The following is a 14364-nucleotide window of genomic DNA, read 5'->3' as shown; positions in this document are numbered from 1 at the left end:
TCACCCCTTGGCGCTCTCTGAGCTTGCTGGACACAGCCAAGAGTCCCAGAAACCACCACATTAACACCGAGGAACAACAGGGGAGCGTGTCAGAGCACAACATATTGTAAAACATGGCTTCAAGCCACATAAATTACAGAAACATAAATTAGTCGTGCTCCAATGACTTCAGGCCTATCCAGACTGCAAGGGACCTGCGCCCAGCTACTCCCCACCAAATTGTTTTAGCATCTATTAGACCCCAGGGTAAAATCACTGACGCCAACAGGGATTTTGCCCACGCTTACACAGTAGGCATCAGAGACCTGTAAGTGTTTGGATGTTCAATGAATGACAGGCAGGAGATGAGATGGATGAGAGGAAGAGATTGGGGATTTACTGCTATTAATAACGACCATCATTTTAATGTAGAATTAATAGCCTCCCTGGCACCCCTAAGCACAGCCCCTTTGCCTGTGGGGCCGCTGAAGCAGTGGTCATGAGTCAAGCCAAAACCTCCTGAAGTGTAAATACTTCAGATTGGGCTCTTAATTCACAAAAATGTTAAGTTTTATTGAAAACTGGGCACTAACGTTGCAAGGTATGAAATTAAGACAATCAAATAAATGAGAAATGGGCTTTTAGGGAAAGCAGCATATGAACACCTTCACAATTTCAGTGACATTCAGTCTTTTTTTTTTTTTTTAATTTGCTAAATTTGCTAATTGAACAAGATGATGCTGCAGGCAGGCACAGCTCTTGCTGGCGAGGCTGGGCTGGAGAAGGCTTTGGACTAAGGCCATCCCTCCAGCACTGACAAACCTCACTCCTACTATCAGAGATGCTCTGTTGGGTACTTCGTCATCCCTCTCCTTTCTCCAACTCCTCCTTTGTTTCACTTTACCCAATTTTTCTTACATTATCGAGCAGAAAACAATCTACTGTTACATTACGATAGGATAAATGCAGCCCTACACTATACATTCATACTTAAACTATCTCATTCTCATCTCCTCAGCTGATAATCTTTTTTTCATTATTACAATTCAAACATTTACCTAAAACTTTAAATGAGTTTTGTGGATATCTCCTCCCACTACAGATAACTCAAGAGGGTTTCCTCTCCTGACAAATGACCCTGACCACTGTTGGGAAACCAACCAGCAAGATTTTAATCATCCCCGAGACTTATGTTCCATTTGCTGAAGATCCATGATGAAAGGTTGGTGATGATCTTACATGGCACAGAGCACATAGGGAACAGATTTATTCTCCATTTTATATTACATTATATTCATAGTGTAAAAAGTACAAAGAATGTCTTCAGTCTCCCTAAGTAGAGCTAAAAACTTGGGCCAAAACTGAAGTTTAACAAGTATGACCCCTTCATACAGTCACAAATGCAACAGATACATTCAAAATAGCTCAGAGACAAAAGCAGGGACTTCAAAAAGGAAGTGATTTGCTGATGAACATACATGTATAAATATGTTCCCTTTATTCAGGGTGACAAAAAAAAATTATCTACTGCATGCATCTGAATACTTATGAAACTGCATCTGATGAACACAATTTCAAATTGAAAAAAGCACATAGGAAACTTAAAGAAGAACTCAAAGATTTTTTAATAATCCAAAATGGGTCCAAGCAAACCTATTAGACAGCCAGACATTTTGAGTTTTCATCTCAGCACTAAAACAGTATCTTAATGCTGTGTTGCTGCTCTTCATTAAAATCAAAACCAAGTTCTACATTTTTTTGTTTTAGCACTTAGGATAGGAAGAAAATGAATTAAAAGAAACCCACACAGATTTTAAGAGAATACTGAAGAAGAAATTAATTTATCAAATTAGCAATATGCAGTGGCACTTCAAAACCCCAGAGAAACAGAAAGGATGCCTGCAGGTTACTCCTTATGATACCAAACAGAGCAAATCCAATCAGATGAACATGCTGCAGGATCAGTCAGGCGAAAGCCACAGGAGCCGCATTACAAAGTGAAAGATGTATAAAAAGAGGATTTTCTAAACCTATTGTACTGGCTTGAAACCGAGCTATTCCCCCCCAGAGGAGATGACAGCATTGCTACTATGGTCCTGAAGAACAAACTGTCCAAAAAACTCCTCAAAGACAACTCAGAGGAAAACTAAAAAAAAAAAGTTTTAATGAGAAATTAAAAATACTACTAGAATGTTAGGTCTGCAATATTGCTTTTAAAAATAACACATCTCCATTCAAAACCCTATTTCCTACACAGCATAAGCAAACTGTTACATTTTACCATGCTATTTCATAACTTCTAGGTTTTAATGGTGCCATCATAGCTCCCTGCTTCACATTTCCCTTTGCTTAAAATAACTGTCTATGGCAAGAGCACTGACCTTCAGGAATAAGTGAATGAATGAGAAAGCTGGCACGCCAGCACGCGACCAAATTGAAAACGATGACAGCAGTTATTTCAGAGCACGGAGATGAACAGAGGGAAGAATACAATTATCTACATGTAAAATACTGAGTGACAGTGGCAGCAGACAGGAACTTCTGTTTGCCCAGTCTTGTGAAACAAGAATGAGCTGGTGCTCAAAGGAATAAAAGGACAGTGAATAAAAAACCCAAAAAAAGTATGTTGTTTTTTTTTCTCAGACAGCAATCAACTCAAGATGCTACAGAAGCCAACCGCTTCATCATGATGGAAACTCATTACTTGCTTTTAAGATAAAATGACCATCAATCCACATGAAAAGGAATAAAATAAAAAATACAAAGAAAAATATTTCAAAGGAAAAATAATATGTTAAAAATATTTCAAATGAAAAACAGTATTTTAAATACTTCAAAGAAATCTTTTAAATATTCAAAAATATTTCAATACTACATGCTTGAGCAGAAGGTATCACCTAATTATCAAGTTACAGTGTTTTGCTAGGAGGTACAGTTAACCCTCCTCTGAGAAATCTGCTCTTGGTATTTGTAAGTAGTAGGATGGAGTGTGATGGACTACAGCTCATACACTGTCTGTTGTTATTTTATTTATATATATAGGTTTATATATATAAAAGCTATTTTATAGTATGCATATATATGAGACACATCAAGCTTATATAAACATTTATTTTCAAAACCAGGCTCTCAAAACTGTTACAGAAATCATCATGCCAAATAAGTACTGAGTTCCCACCTTGCCACACCTGCGGTTTCTGGCAGTCCCACAGATTGTGCAGGACAGGATGTACCAAATAAAACATAATTTTGGTTTTCTTGGGTTTGTTTTTTCTTAGAAAATGTGATATTTTTGACAATTTAATCTTGCTAAAGAGCCTTGAAAGCTGAAAGAGAAATTCAAGTCTGTATCTACTGCAGCACAAAGTAGAAACATCAACTATTCACATGAAAACATACTCATAAGGAAATGCAGATGGAAAATGCAACCCCACAAATCACCTCATTAGCAATACTGTGCAGCCACCCTGCAGCATCTGCTGGGTGTGAGGGACCAGACTCGATGGGTGTTTTTCCCTGGGAAGACATTCAAGCAGTGGAGTAGGTGGGACCGGCACATCCATCCTTGGGAGTTTCTGAAGCCCAATGGGTTGAAGCTCAGCGGTCCCTCACCTGATCTCTGCTTTGAGCAGAGGTTGGACTACGTGACCTCTGGAGGTCTGTCCTTTCCAACCAGGATCCTACTATCAAGACAGACAGCAACCTGCGAGCTGCCTCCTGTTAACCCTTTTTAATGCCACTAGACTGCTTCAGACACCTTGCTATGTGACACTGGAATAGCAGCACAAGTAATTATGCTGAGGAAAGCGAGTCACACTTCAACGAGGCAGTAACCACCACTGCTCCCCCAGCCAGCCTGTCACACAGGCTGCCAACACACAAGCTGCAAACACTTCTCTTGGACAACAGTTTTCATTCCCCAGCTCCCTCAGCGACCTACTTACAAGTCCTAAGGTTGTTTGCTGTTGAAATGCATATTAAACTCAGAACAAACAAATTAAAAAATGCATCTTTTTTCATCCTAGGTCCAGTTTTTTTTTTATTTGATGTTTAAAAATGCTCCACAGTCAATCACATTTCAGAGGGCAAAGACGCCTAGAGATGCTAAACAGAAACTCTGTGCACACACACATTTTAATGTGGGTATCTGGAAGAAAGACTTGGGGCAGAGCCCACTGCGGGAAAGCTCTTGGGACAAGGCAGAGGAGACAAGGTCCAGGCTGACCAAAAAACAAGCAATTGGTGCATTTTGTTTGTTTATTTGCTAGTTAGCTCATACTGTTCAGAGTAGTCAACTTCCAATGCAATGCTTGGACAACAAAATAAATGTTTGGCAAATCTAGTTAAAAGTGAAACAGAGAAGTGACCCATGGCATTTCCTTGCAGGAGCCTGAATTTCCATCATAGGACCCTTCATTAAGATCTGACACTTTATATTGAACTTGAACAGTTGTAAAGACCTCTTTACACAGGCACAAAAGCAGTATCCAGCTAACTACATCTCACTATACCAGGGGTATTAGCTATCCCAACTCTCCCTCTGCCAGGAAAAGGGACTGGAAGGCAGCAGTCTCTCTCAAAGGGTGTTTAGAAACTGCTATGTCTGGTGTCAAGAGCAAGCATTACGTGCTTACCAGAAACAGCTACTGGCAATAAAATGTGGGTATTCAGGGGACTTCAGTGCCTGAATCATGTTACCTCACATAAGCAAGTGGCACAGTGGCTTTCCAAATCGTGACTTAAAGTTCCTGTTATTAAGCCTGAGAGGAGGAATCCCCATGGTTTGGCTCCTAACAGCTGCAAAAAGCATCCACGTTGCTTCCCACCCTGCGTGGAGGTATCTGACCTGACAGATTGGCACAGGGAGCCCCAAGCCTGAGCCAGCCCCAGCACCCCCCACTTGCCGCCACTGCCAGATCCACCTCCGGGAACCCTGCGCATCCATTTCACACATCCCACAAAACACTCCCCCAGAGAGGCATCATCTTGTGCACGACTCTTCACACTTCTCTCCTGCCGCCAGGCATGATGCTGTCTGAAACTCATCTGCCACCAAAACATCATCACCTGGGATGAGTCAGGATCCAAGATCCTCAGCACTTTGGGGTTGCCACCAACCCCTCTGCTTCCCTCCTGCTGTCGAGTCCTTCGACTTCAGGACAAGTTTGTGTATGTAGACCTCACCTCAGCCAAGTGCTCTGAGGTCTCAGCAACAGAGACTGAACCTCTCTAGTGCTCTGCCATGTCACTTTAATTCCTCTTCCTCATCTCGTTAAAACTCACGTTGTTGCAATTATTCCCTGAGTAGCCAGCAGAGCCCTTGCTCTTGGCCAACGTTTTACAGCTGTCAAAAGCAAAGATGCAACTTCTGTGCTTGGAGAAAGCAAGAATGTCTCCTTGCAAACCTTGGCAGTGTCCGCCCCACCACCCAGCCAGGAAGGCTACCCAAGGAAGAGGAGGTGTTACCTGGGTGAGGTGCGGGTTGGGGTTGAAGCCGCACTGGTTGCAGACTTTGCTGTGACACTGGGTGCAGGCGTTGAAGTTCGGCTGGCCGGGGGAGGAGGTGAGCTCTGTCGTCTTGCATATGGGACAGAGCGTGCTGCTGGGGAGGGGGGCGATCTGCGGGAGTGAGTAGGGAGAGGTAGGGGTGCTGCCCCGGTCTGGCGACACCGAGGGAGACCTCCCCGAGCCCTGGCTCCTGGCGTCCACCTGCAACATCCTCCGCGGTCCCTCCGCCGGCGGTCCGGGCTGGCCTCGGCCCCTCATCTCCCGCGGGCTCTGGGAGCTGGGTGCAGTCTGTGCGAGGGAGGGGGATGCTGACCGCTGGCCCGGGGCCTGATCCAGCTGCTCCGGTCTCCTCGGTGTGCTGAAACACCAGTAAAAATACACATAATAAGCCCAGGTTTAGGACATTCAAAAGATGCCAGTCAATGTAGAAAATACCCAAAGCACCCTCTCCACCCTCAAAGCCCCAGCTCAGCCAAGGGGGCACAGCAAAACCACACTGTGAACTGGGGAAATTGTTGAGATCAGCAAAAGGATACACTTTACCTTATGAAATGAGGGGCAATTTCAGCTTTCTCTTATATAACCCAGCAGCAGAGACATAATTGAATTATTCAGTGTATTCCAAGTTGAACTTTAGTCAGAAAGTTGCACATAAAATGTAAATGAGAAGTTTGGGGTAGCTCAGCCTCCTGCCACCCAAGAGCTAGCTCCCCATTAGCACTTCTCCAGCACAAACTGGTGCTCAAAGAGGCAGCAGCAACTCTGGTTTGCAGACTGCAAGGGCCTCTGCTGCAGGGAGCCAGCCAATGTGTGCTAAACTATCTTCTCACAACCTACTTTTATGAGTTGCTGTGAAACAAAAAACTGCAAGGAGGCCTATTTATTGAAGGAAAACCCCTACAGAAGCCCAAAGGAGGAAGGCGAACTACTTATACTTTCTTGACTGTCAAGCTGCCTCTGTGCAAGTCACAGGTGAAAGCAACTGAGGGCTTGTTTCCCAGGGGCCACAGCAAGGGGAAATTAAGAAAGAGGGCATCAGCTCTGCTTTAGTAGTCATTACTAAAGTGAAAAGTGTGGGGAACTGGGGTTTGTGTGGGCTGGCTTTCCCCCAGCTGAACTCTCTTCTGGGTGATGTGAGTCTTTGCTGGGCAGAAAACCAGATGGGATGCATCGAGTTGCCAGGACACGTCTGTGAAACCCCAGCTACCCAGAAGGCGCAATCCTGAGGTTGGCATCGCACCTGCTGATGGTCAGGCAGTAGTCCCACAGTCTGTGTAGGGTACTCTGCAGCGTGTGCTACCTGCCACCCCAGAGCTCAGGGAGAGGGTACAGTGGCCCCAAGCAGCTCTGGGCAGCCTCAGCTGAAAGATCTTTGAGTCCTTGTGTTGGAGAGCATGGCACAAGATCCTGCACAGCCCATCTCCCATGTTATTTCAGTGCAGGGACCCTGCAGTGTGCTGCTGACCGACCACGAGTGCATGAGAATGAATCTGCAACGGAAGATGTTTCTGTAATTACAGAATAATTTGGTGCACATCGTGATCAGTAATGCCCACAAATATTCTCAAAAAAGCAGAAGCCCTAATGCCCTTACTCCTTTGATCTACAGCTGTTTAAGATAAAAAATATTACTCAGAAACTCAAATTTAATAAATTGTTGATTTACCCAAGCAGGGTCTGACCTTATAAAGGTTTAAAAAGGAAACTTAAATGCATAAAACTAATGAAATTCAAAGTGCATGTTGCCACAGTAATAGGAAGTCGGATGAAAATAAATATTAAAATAGCACTTGGGGAATATTTTTCAGCTACAGATTGAAACCCACTTCTCTGAAGGAGGAATTGCACCATAATAATAATGCAAAGCAATAAGGAATAACTGATCTGCTCCAGACTAAAAAGCAAACTGCTCCTCGCTGTGCAGCACAACACCTGCAATGTGTCATTTGCACACCTTGCTCCTCCATCACAAATACTGATGCCTTTGAGTTCAGAAATGGGATTTGCCTCCTGATGCTGAGGGCTGCAAAGCTGCTGCCCCATAAAACATGTGGCATCTGTACCTGGTGGAGAGGGGAGAGGTCAGTCCCAGACACCAGCAGAAAGTACTGCTGGAAAGCAAAATGCATTTTTGCTCCTTAAGTTTAATTCTTATAAAAACAGCATTTATGTATTTGAAGACATCTATCTTAATGGTGTATTAAACAACATTGAAATAATATTATTTGAAAAGACTAATGTATATATGGTCAAATAACTTTTTTGGAACAAGAGAATGGTTATTCCACTGCAAATTTCAAAGTTCAATTTTTTTTTTCCCTATTTGATATGCAAAAAGTGTTTGCCACCAAGTGGGAATTCTGACTCCAAACTGGCTCTGACCACAGAAATACCACTCAACTATGGTTTCACTTCCCAGCTCAGCTGAGAAACAGAAAAAATTTACAGCAGCTACACACAGTATAAGTGTTTAGGAGTAGATTAGTAGTTACCACCTATTTTTGCAGCTGGTATTAGTAGTACTAGCAGTCTGGCTTGCTTACTTCAAGTACCTTAAAAAAAGAGTGAATTTTTTGCTTAGTGTATTTTTTGCAGCAAATCAATGTGAGGAGTGCCGTACCTCTGAAGCTGTGCTCCATTAAGAGGAGCTGTCACACAAGGCACAGACAAGTTCACTATGTTTCCTACCCAAAACAGAGTCTGTGGCTCTCTTGAAAAAGCAAAGACCCATGAGAAAAAAATACACAAGGTGCTGTTATTTTGCCTTGAACATCATTCCTGATGCAGAAGAGGGAGGAGGGCAGTTGGGCACTTGCTGCCCAGCGGGACAGTGCTGCTTCTAGAGATGCTCGCCCAGCCCAGGATGGAGTTCACTCCCAGCTCCCTCCACCTTTCCATGTGCAAAGAAACGCCACGCACCAAGTCCATCCTGCTCCCAGCCATGGTTTCACTCTGCACTTATCACTACATTTATTTATTTCATAGTTATCCAAGATGTCCCGGCCATCTCGTGACATAGTCTGGACTGTCTCTCACTTTCATCAGTTGAACATGTCCATGAAATTTTAAGACCAGAAGGAATCATCAGGTCTGTCAAATACATTAACTAAATGCAGGAGAGATGGCCCAGGAAAGAACAAGAGAACAGTGATACTGAGTCAGGCACAGGCCCACACTCACACCTTTTGCAGGGATGTTCCAAAGTTTGTATGTCTCGCATCCATCTACGAACCCTTTTGTTGTTGTTACAAAAGTCCAAACTGTTGCTCATCTACTTTTTTCCATGCAGCCCTCTTTATCACTGATAAATATATTAACTAGGATCGGGCTGCAAACCCATCACAAAGAAATTTTCCCCAATGCCATTAGATCGCTCATTAACAATTAGATTGAGCTGTCTTGATAAGGCAGAATTTCACCCGTTTGATGGGGGCTGTATTGATTTTGTAACGCCCTAATTGTTGAATTAGAAATACTGGGTGATGCTTAAACATCTCTGCAGGGTCCAAATTCAGTAGTGCTCTCACAGTTACCAACAGAGTTGTAATTTTGTCCAAGTAAAGAATATCAAGTGTGTTTGACTAAGTTTATTAACAATTATACTGTCAAGGTTTCCATTTATTATATTCTGCCTATTAATGCTTTATCAACAGAAGGTCAGGCAGGGAGCTCTATTAATCTGCCCACAACCACCAGCACATTTGGCAGCTGGGAAGATGCCATTTTCTTCCTCTTCTTTTAGTTTTAAATTGAAAATGATGGCTTTCTTCTTGCTTTCTAAGACTTCCTCCATTTTCCACATAAAGCCAAGATGGTATCAAACCGAGCCACAACCAGCCTCCTGCACTGGTGTAGCCCAGCCAGCCAAACCAATGCCCACCATCAGCCCTCTGCTCCTCCACCTCTTCCCCAACCTTCTCCAAGTCTGCTGGAGCTTGGCTCTGACTGTCCTCTGAACAAAGGGCATCGAACCAGCCACATCAGCTCACAGCACCAGCCTCTGCTTTCTGCAGGGAGGAATATGGCATTTCACCATCAAGAAATACGTGGGATAGTTGCATGTCCACAACATTGGAAGCCTGGGTTTCACTCCCAGCCCTGCAGTGTATCCCTGCCACCTCTCTCACCTTGCCTACACAGTGAAAGAAGCATCTGCCCATCTCCCAGTGTGAAGCATTGCGAAACACCCACAAAAATTAACCCTCAGCTCCATGCAAGAGAGGAAGTTAAACTGTAAGGTTGCTTGCCATGTAGCCCAGAGCTAAAAATCACCCTGAGAGATTAATCTGTACCCTGGCCTGCTTCTCCGTCAGATACTTCTCAAGATTAAAAAGGCACAGAACTTCCCTTGTTCCACTTGGGAACAGGCATGGATATGAAACCAGCCTTTCTATTTAGGGCTGGTGCTTACGTCCTGGCAGGCTAGGCGGAGATGGAGAAAGACTAGAAGGGAAAAAGCTGACTGAGATGATCAGAAACATGAATGGCGTAATGAAGACCGATGGTCAAAGCCACAAAATTGAGCTCAGCAGTGTAGGATGTCACAAGCACTACTGATTTTTTATTTTTTCCCTTCCGTAAAAATAACAGTCTTTCATTGAAATAACAAGAATTGGGAAGCTTTAAAAACAAAATCCTATTTATAGGCAAAACAAATGTTAGCCTGGTTAATGTTTAATTTCAGAAAAAAAAAATATTTGTCCCAAACCCAACTTCTGATGGCATTGGCAGTGCCAGTGAAAAGATGTCAGCAGTTTTAGGAAAGCTGAAAGCAATACAGTGACGCAATACCAGTTTCCAATCCTGTTCCAGTAAACTGGTACAGCCTTCTTATTTGGGAATTCCTAGGTAAAGTCAAGGCCTGTAGAAAGGTACTGATCTAATTTAACTCAAGTAGGTTCATTGGTGTCCCTAAATTTTACAGACAAGACCCAAGCTTGGAGCCAGCCTCCCAACAGATGTCAATGGGTCTTTTTTCACACAAGATGCTAATTTGGGAGCAATAACCATTGCAAGGTAAATGCCAACACCGTTAATATCTTTGCTATAAAATCAAGTAATAATGATAGTACACAAAATGTACATGCATGCATTGGTCTTGTTCAAGGTATGGTGTGTGGAAAAGTTCAAGAGAGAGCATGTGCATTGGTTTTCTCCTAATTTATTGTTTTTCTCCTAATTTCGTGTTCCCCCCTTAAACACACTGGCCACATCCATCTGCTCAGCTGCTGCCAAACCCCCAGCAGTGCTCATATCCACAGGGGCTTGGGATTTCTGGTCCAAATAAATCCTTCAGGAGATGCAGCCCTTTTATGCAACTGGGAAGCATGGATTGCATCCCTTTCTCTGTCTGGTGCCAACTGAAATGGGTCCCTGCTCGCTGGGCAACTGATATAATTACTGCATTATAGTATATAAAAAGAACATGAAAATAAATGGCACTATCACCATCATTTTACAAAGAGCACACCCTGCTCTGGCTTTCCAAAGAAGAGCTGGGTTTGTCCATGGAAGGGAGCTCTTAGCTTCACATCCATCTCAAAAATAAGCAAAATGAGGACAAGCAAGTATTTTCTATTAGTAGAAAAAGAGGGAGAACAAATGACTGGTTACCTGCAGTAAAACCAAGGGTATGAGAAGCAAACAAATCAAGATAAAGCATGAAAAGAGAGAAAATGTGTAGATGTTCACACCCAGAAGAGGGAGGCTGGGTTAATGAACAAGAACTAGAGCCGCTCAGCTATGAACAGAGATTTGACCTAGTTGGTTCGACTGAAACCTGATGTGAACATCCCTATGACTGATTTTTAGAATCACTGAATATAACATTTAGAAAAAAAACCTAAACAGATAGCTAAGCAAAAGGGCAGTTGCACTCTAGGTTTGACTCAGAAAAACATAATTCCTAGTGCTTACGGGTCAGCATAGGAACTGCGTGGGATAATACCAAATATTAGCTGGTACATGCTGCCTATCAGCAAGTCAGACTAGAAAATAGGGCATGCAACCTTTTAATAAATAAACAGAAAAAGACGTGTCTGATGTGGAGGGCCTCCGGTTTCAGCTACATGCACTGAAAATCTCACACTAGCCATGTGAAAACATCCACCGAGCTTGGGAGTTTTATCGGTGGCAGCTTTGTAGCTCTAAAAGTGCTACATCCAACACAGGGAATCCATATCAGGCTGCGACACGGGGAATCCATATCAGACTGCTCTGACAAAAAAAAAGCAGCAGTTACAGAATTCAAAATCAGCACCTACTTAAATCCAAGTGCCCCTAACTTAATTAAATTTATGTCCATGCAGGAAGAAGTTCATGCTGGAAATGTGTGTACTGGGTGGATTAAAACCAGCAAATGTCACAAAGCTGAAAACAAAATAAAAAACATAAAATGGTGACTAGAAACTGTCAGGGAGTATTTTATTAGACAGCAACACAAGCACTCTTGTGAAAGGCCATGGTGTTTAATGACGTGCTTTTGTGAGCAGTGGAAAAACCCTGTTCTCCTGCAGCTTTGTGCTCCAGGGTTGTTCATCCCTGTCAAATAGGATGCAGCTTCTGTCGGGCATTTTTTCCTGTCACCAAAATGTCCCTAATGTGCATCTCCTGATTCTGGGTAGTATCCCTCAGCTCCTCAAGGCTTTTACCCAGTCTGGGCAATCATTTGGGTCCCTAACTCCGTCCACATACCTGTTCTCATAAATACAAAGGAACATGATATCCTCGAGTCCTCTGCCTCCCCATTAAACCTCACTCGAGCTGGGGTTCAAGGAGGGGCTGCCAGGCAGGCGGTGGCACAAGCCACCTGCATGTAAGGCACCAGACTAATGACCTTCCCCAGAGGAACCGTGTCCTGGCAGGATGCTGCCACATGGCAAACAGGACTGTGATGCATGGCATGCCAGCTTCCTCCTCTGGCCCCTGGTTTTGCAGAAGATAACACACTTAGACCTCTTGCCAGCCTCTCCCTTAGTTTAAAATGCAAAGTTCTATGCAATCCACGAAAAGGTAACAAGAACCAGAGATTTTCCAGTTTACATCCACATTATAGGTGCGTGACTTGGTATACTGCAAAGTTAAGATTAGGAAAAGCCTCAGTCCACCACAAACCAGTTATTCTTCATCTTCTTAGCATCGTGTCTAGTTTGGCTGAGAATTAGCAACAGGCTAACACATCAATGTCACTCAAGCTGCTGTATGAAGCACGGCTGTTGTGAAGCATCTGCCATCTTATTAGCTGAATCCTATGTACCAAAAGAGGGTTTTATGACCAATTTAAGCTCTAAATAATCATTTACTTGCTTATTTTCATTCCCATGCACTGCCTTTTTGAATTTGTGAGTCATTATCAATTGCAGTTGGACTAGATGATTATTTCAGGTCCCTTCCAACTGAACCTATTCTATTCTATTCTATTCTATTCTATTCTATTCTATTCTATTCTATTCTATTCTATTCTATTCTACTCTACTCTACTCTACTCTAAATTTTGCTATGTGGCAAATAAATACTTAATTTGCACCTAACTTGGCCCTGGTTGAACTGAGAGCGATTTCCCTTACGGTGCTTTCCAACATAAAACCAGAGCAAGGGCTACTTATACCCACCAGCCCAGCATCCTCAAACTTCTCTCCAGAGAATCCCAAGATCTGACATCTACTAGTCACCCTATGTAGACCATGATGAACATCTACAACTGAATGCAAGGCAGCAGATCACCATAGAGTCCAGAGTAGCCTCTATGAACTCCAAGACCTGAACTGGAGTCAGGGGAGACTTTTGCACTGCTCCCACGAGCCCTTGCAAGCCAGAAAGTCACCAAGTGACCTGCAGACCACAACATGCTGCTCTGGGGAGCTGCTCTTTCAGCTGCTGATGCCTGAAATGCGCAGTCACCGCTGTCAGGATCTTGGCCAAGCCCCTCAGAGCCACCAGCAACTGGCATGACAGAAGAGCCTGCAGGTAATGAACTCAGTCCAATATATATCAAAGAGATTTCTTCTGAGATAGCTTTACAGGAGCTGGCACACCGAAGGTTGAAAGATTTGAACAGGTCTCCTTTTCAAGTAATATAACCGTTGCTGAGAACATTTATGATCTTGAACTTCAAAGCATTAAAATCTCTCGGGGATAAGTGGGGTGTCCAATACCCATTCTGCCTCAGCGTCAGGAAAAATCTGTTTCCTCTGTGATAGCAGAAAACTACATGTAAATCTTACAGAGACAGAGTGGAAGTCACTTCTTGACCGTGATGCAATTAGTGGCACAGCATAAGAGGAGCACTACAGCTAGCTGCTGAGAGCCAGGAGGGCGCAGATGCAAAGTGGCAGCCCTGGCTCTGCTGTGTTTGCAGAAGCACCGTCCCAGGGGTGAACGTGGAGCTACCAGAAAGGTCCATGGGATTTCTGATACAGCTTCTCTTATCTCTCTGGGCACCTAATAAGTACCCGGAAGATATAAAGCAAGGAGAAACAGTATCTCTTCCAGTGAATGGGTGCAGACAGTAGGTCAGCTTTGGACCATAGGTGAAGACCAGGCGTGGAGGGAAATGGAAGAAGAGGAGGCAGCAGGCACCCCAGCTGCTGGCTGCAAGGACACTGCTGAAGGGCAGGATGCTCAGCACACCTGCCCAACTGCAGGACTCCTTAAGTCCCCCCACCCGAGTCAAGCACACCAAACTCCACATTAATTCAGATGAACGCTGGGGGTGGCCATGCTCAGGGAATGATGCAGGCTGGACAGTAAAGTGGGCTGCTGCCCGCAGAGCTCCTCTCGTCTTTATTGCAGGACTTCGAAGGTCTGCAAGAAATGGTGAAGAGCCCTGCCACAGAGATATGGCTCTGCAACCAACGCCTGGGATCATGTAGAGACAGG

General features: G+C 43.8%; 1 protein-coding gene across 1 annotated transcript in view; it reads right to left on the bottom strand.

Moving 5' to 3' along the window:
• Positions 1 to 11817, bottom strand: part of BSN (bassoon presynaptic cytomatrix protein) — a 73834-nt gene extending 62017 nt beyond the window's left edge. The window contains 2 exon segments of the mRNA XM_026857610.1: positions 5446 to 5845; positions 11751 to 11817. Coding sequence (XP_026713411.1) covers positions 5446 to 5845; positions 11751 to 11791 — 441 coding nt within the window. The 5' untranslated portion in view covers positions 11792 to 11817.
• Between the last annotated feature and the right edge of the window lie 2547 nt (positions 11818 to 14364).

Source organism: Athene cunicularia (assembly GCF_003259725.1).
Source record: "Athene cunicularia isolate RWA chromosome 12 unlocalized genomic scaffold, athCun1 chr12_part1, whole genome shotgun sequence".
NCBI lineage: Eukaryota > Metazoa > Chordata > Aves > Strigiformes > Strigidae > Athene > Athene cunicularia.
The sequence above is the reverse complement of the archived record's forward strand: the minus strand, read 5'-3'. Positions and strand labels throughout refer to the sequence as shown.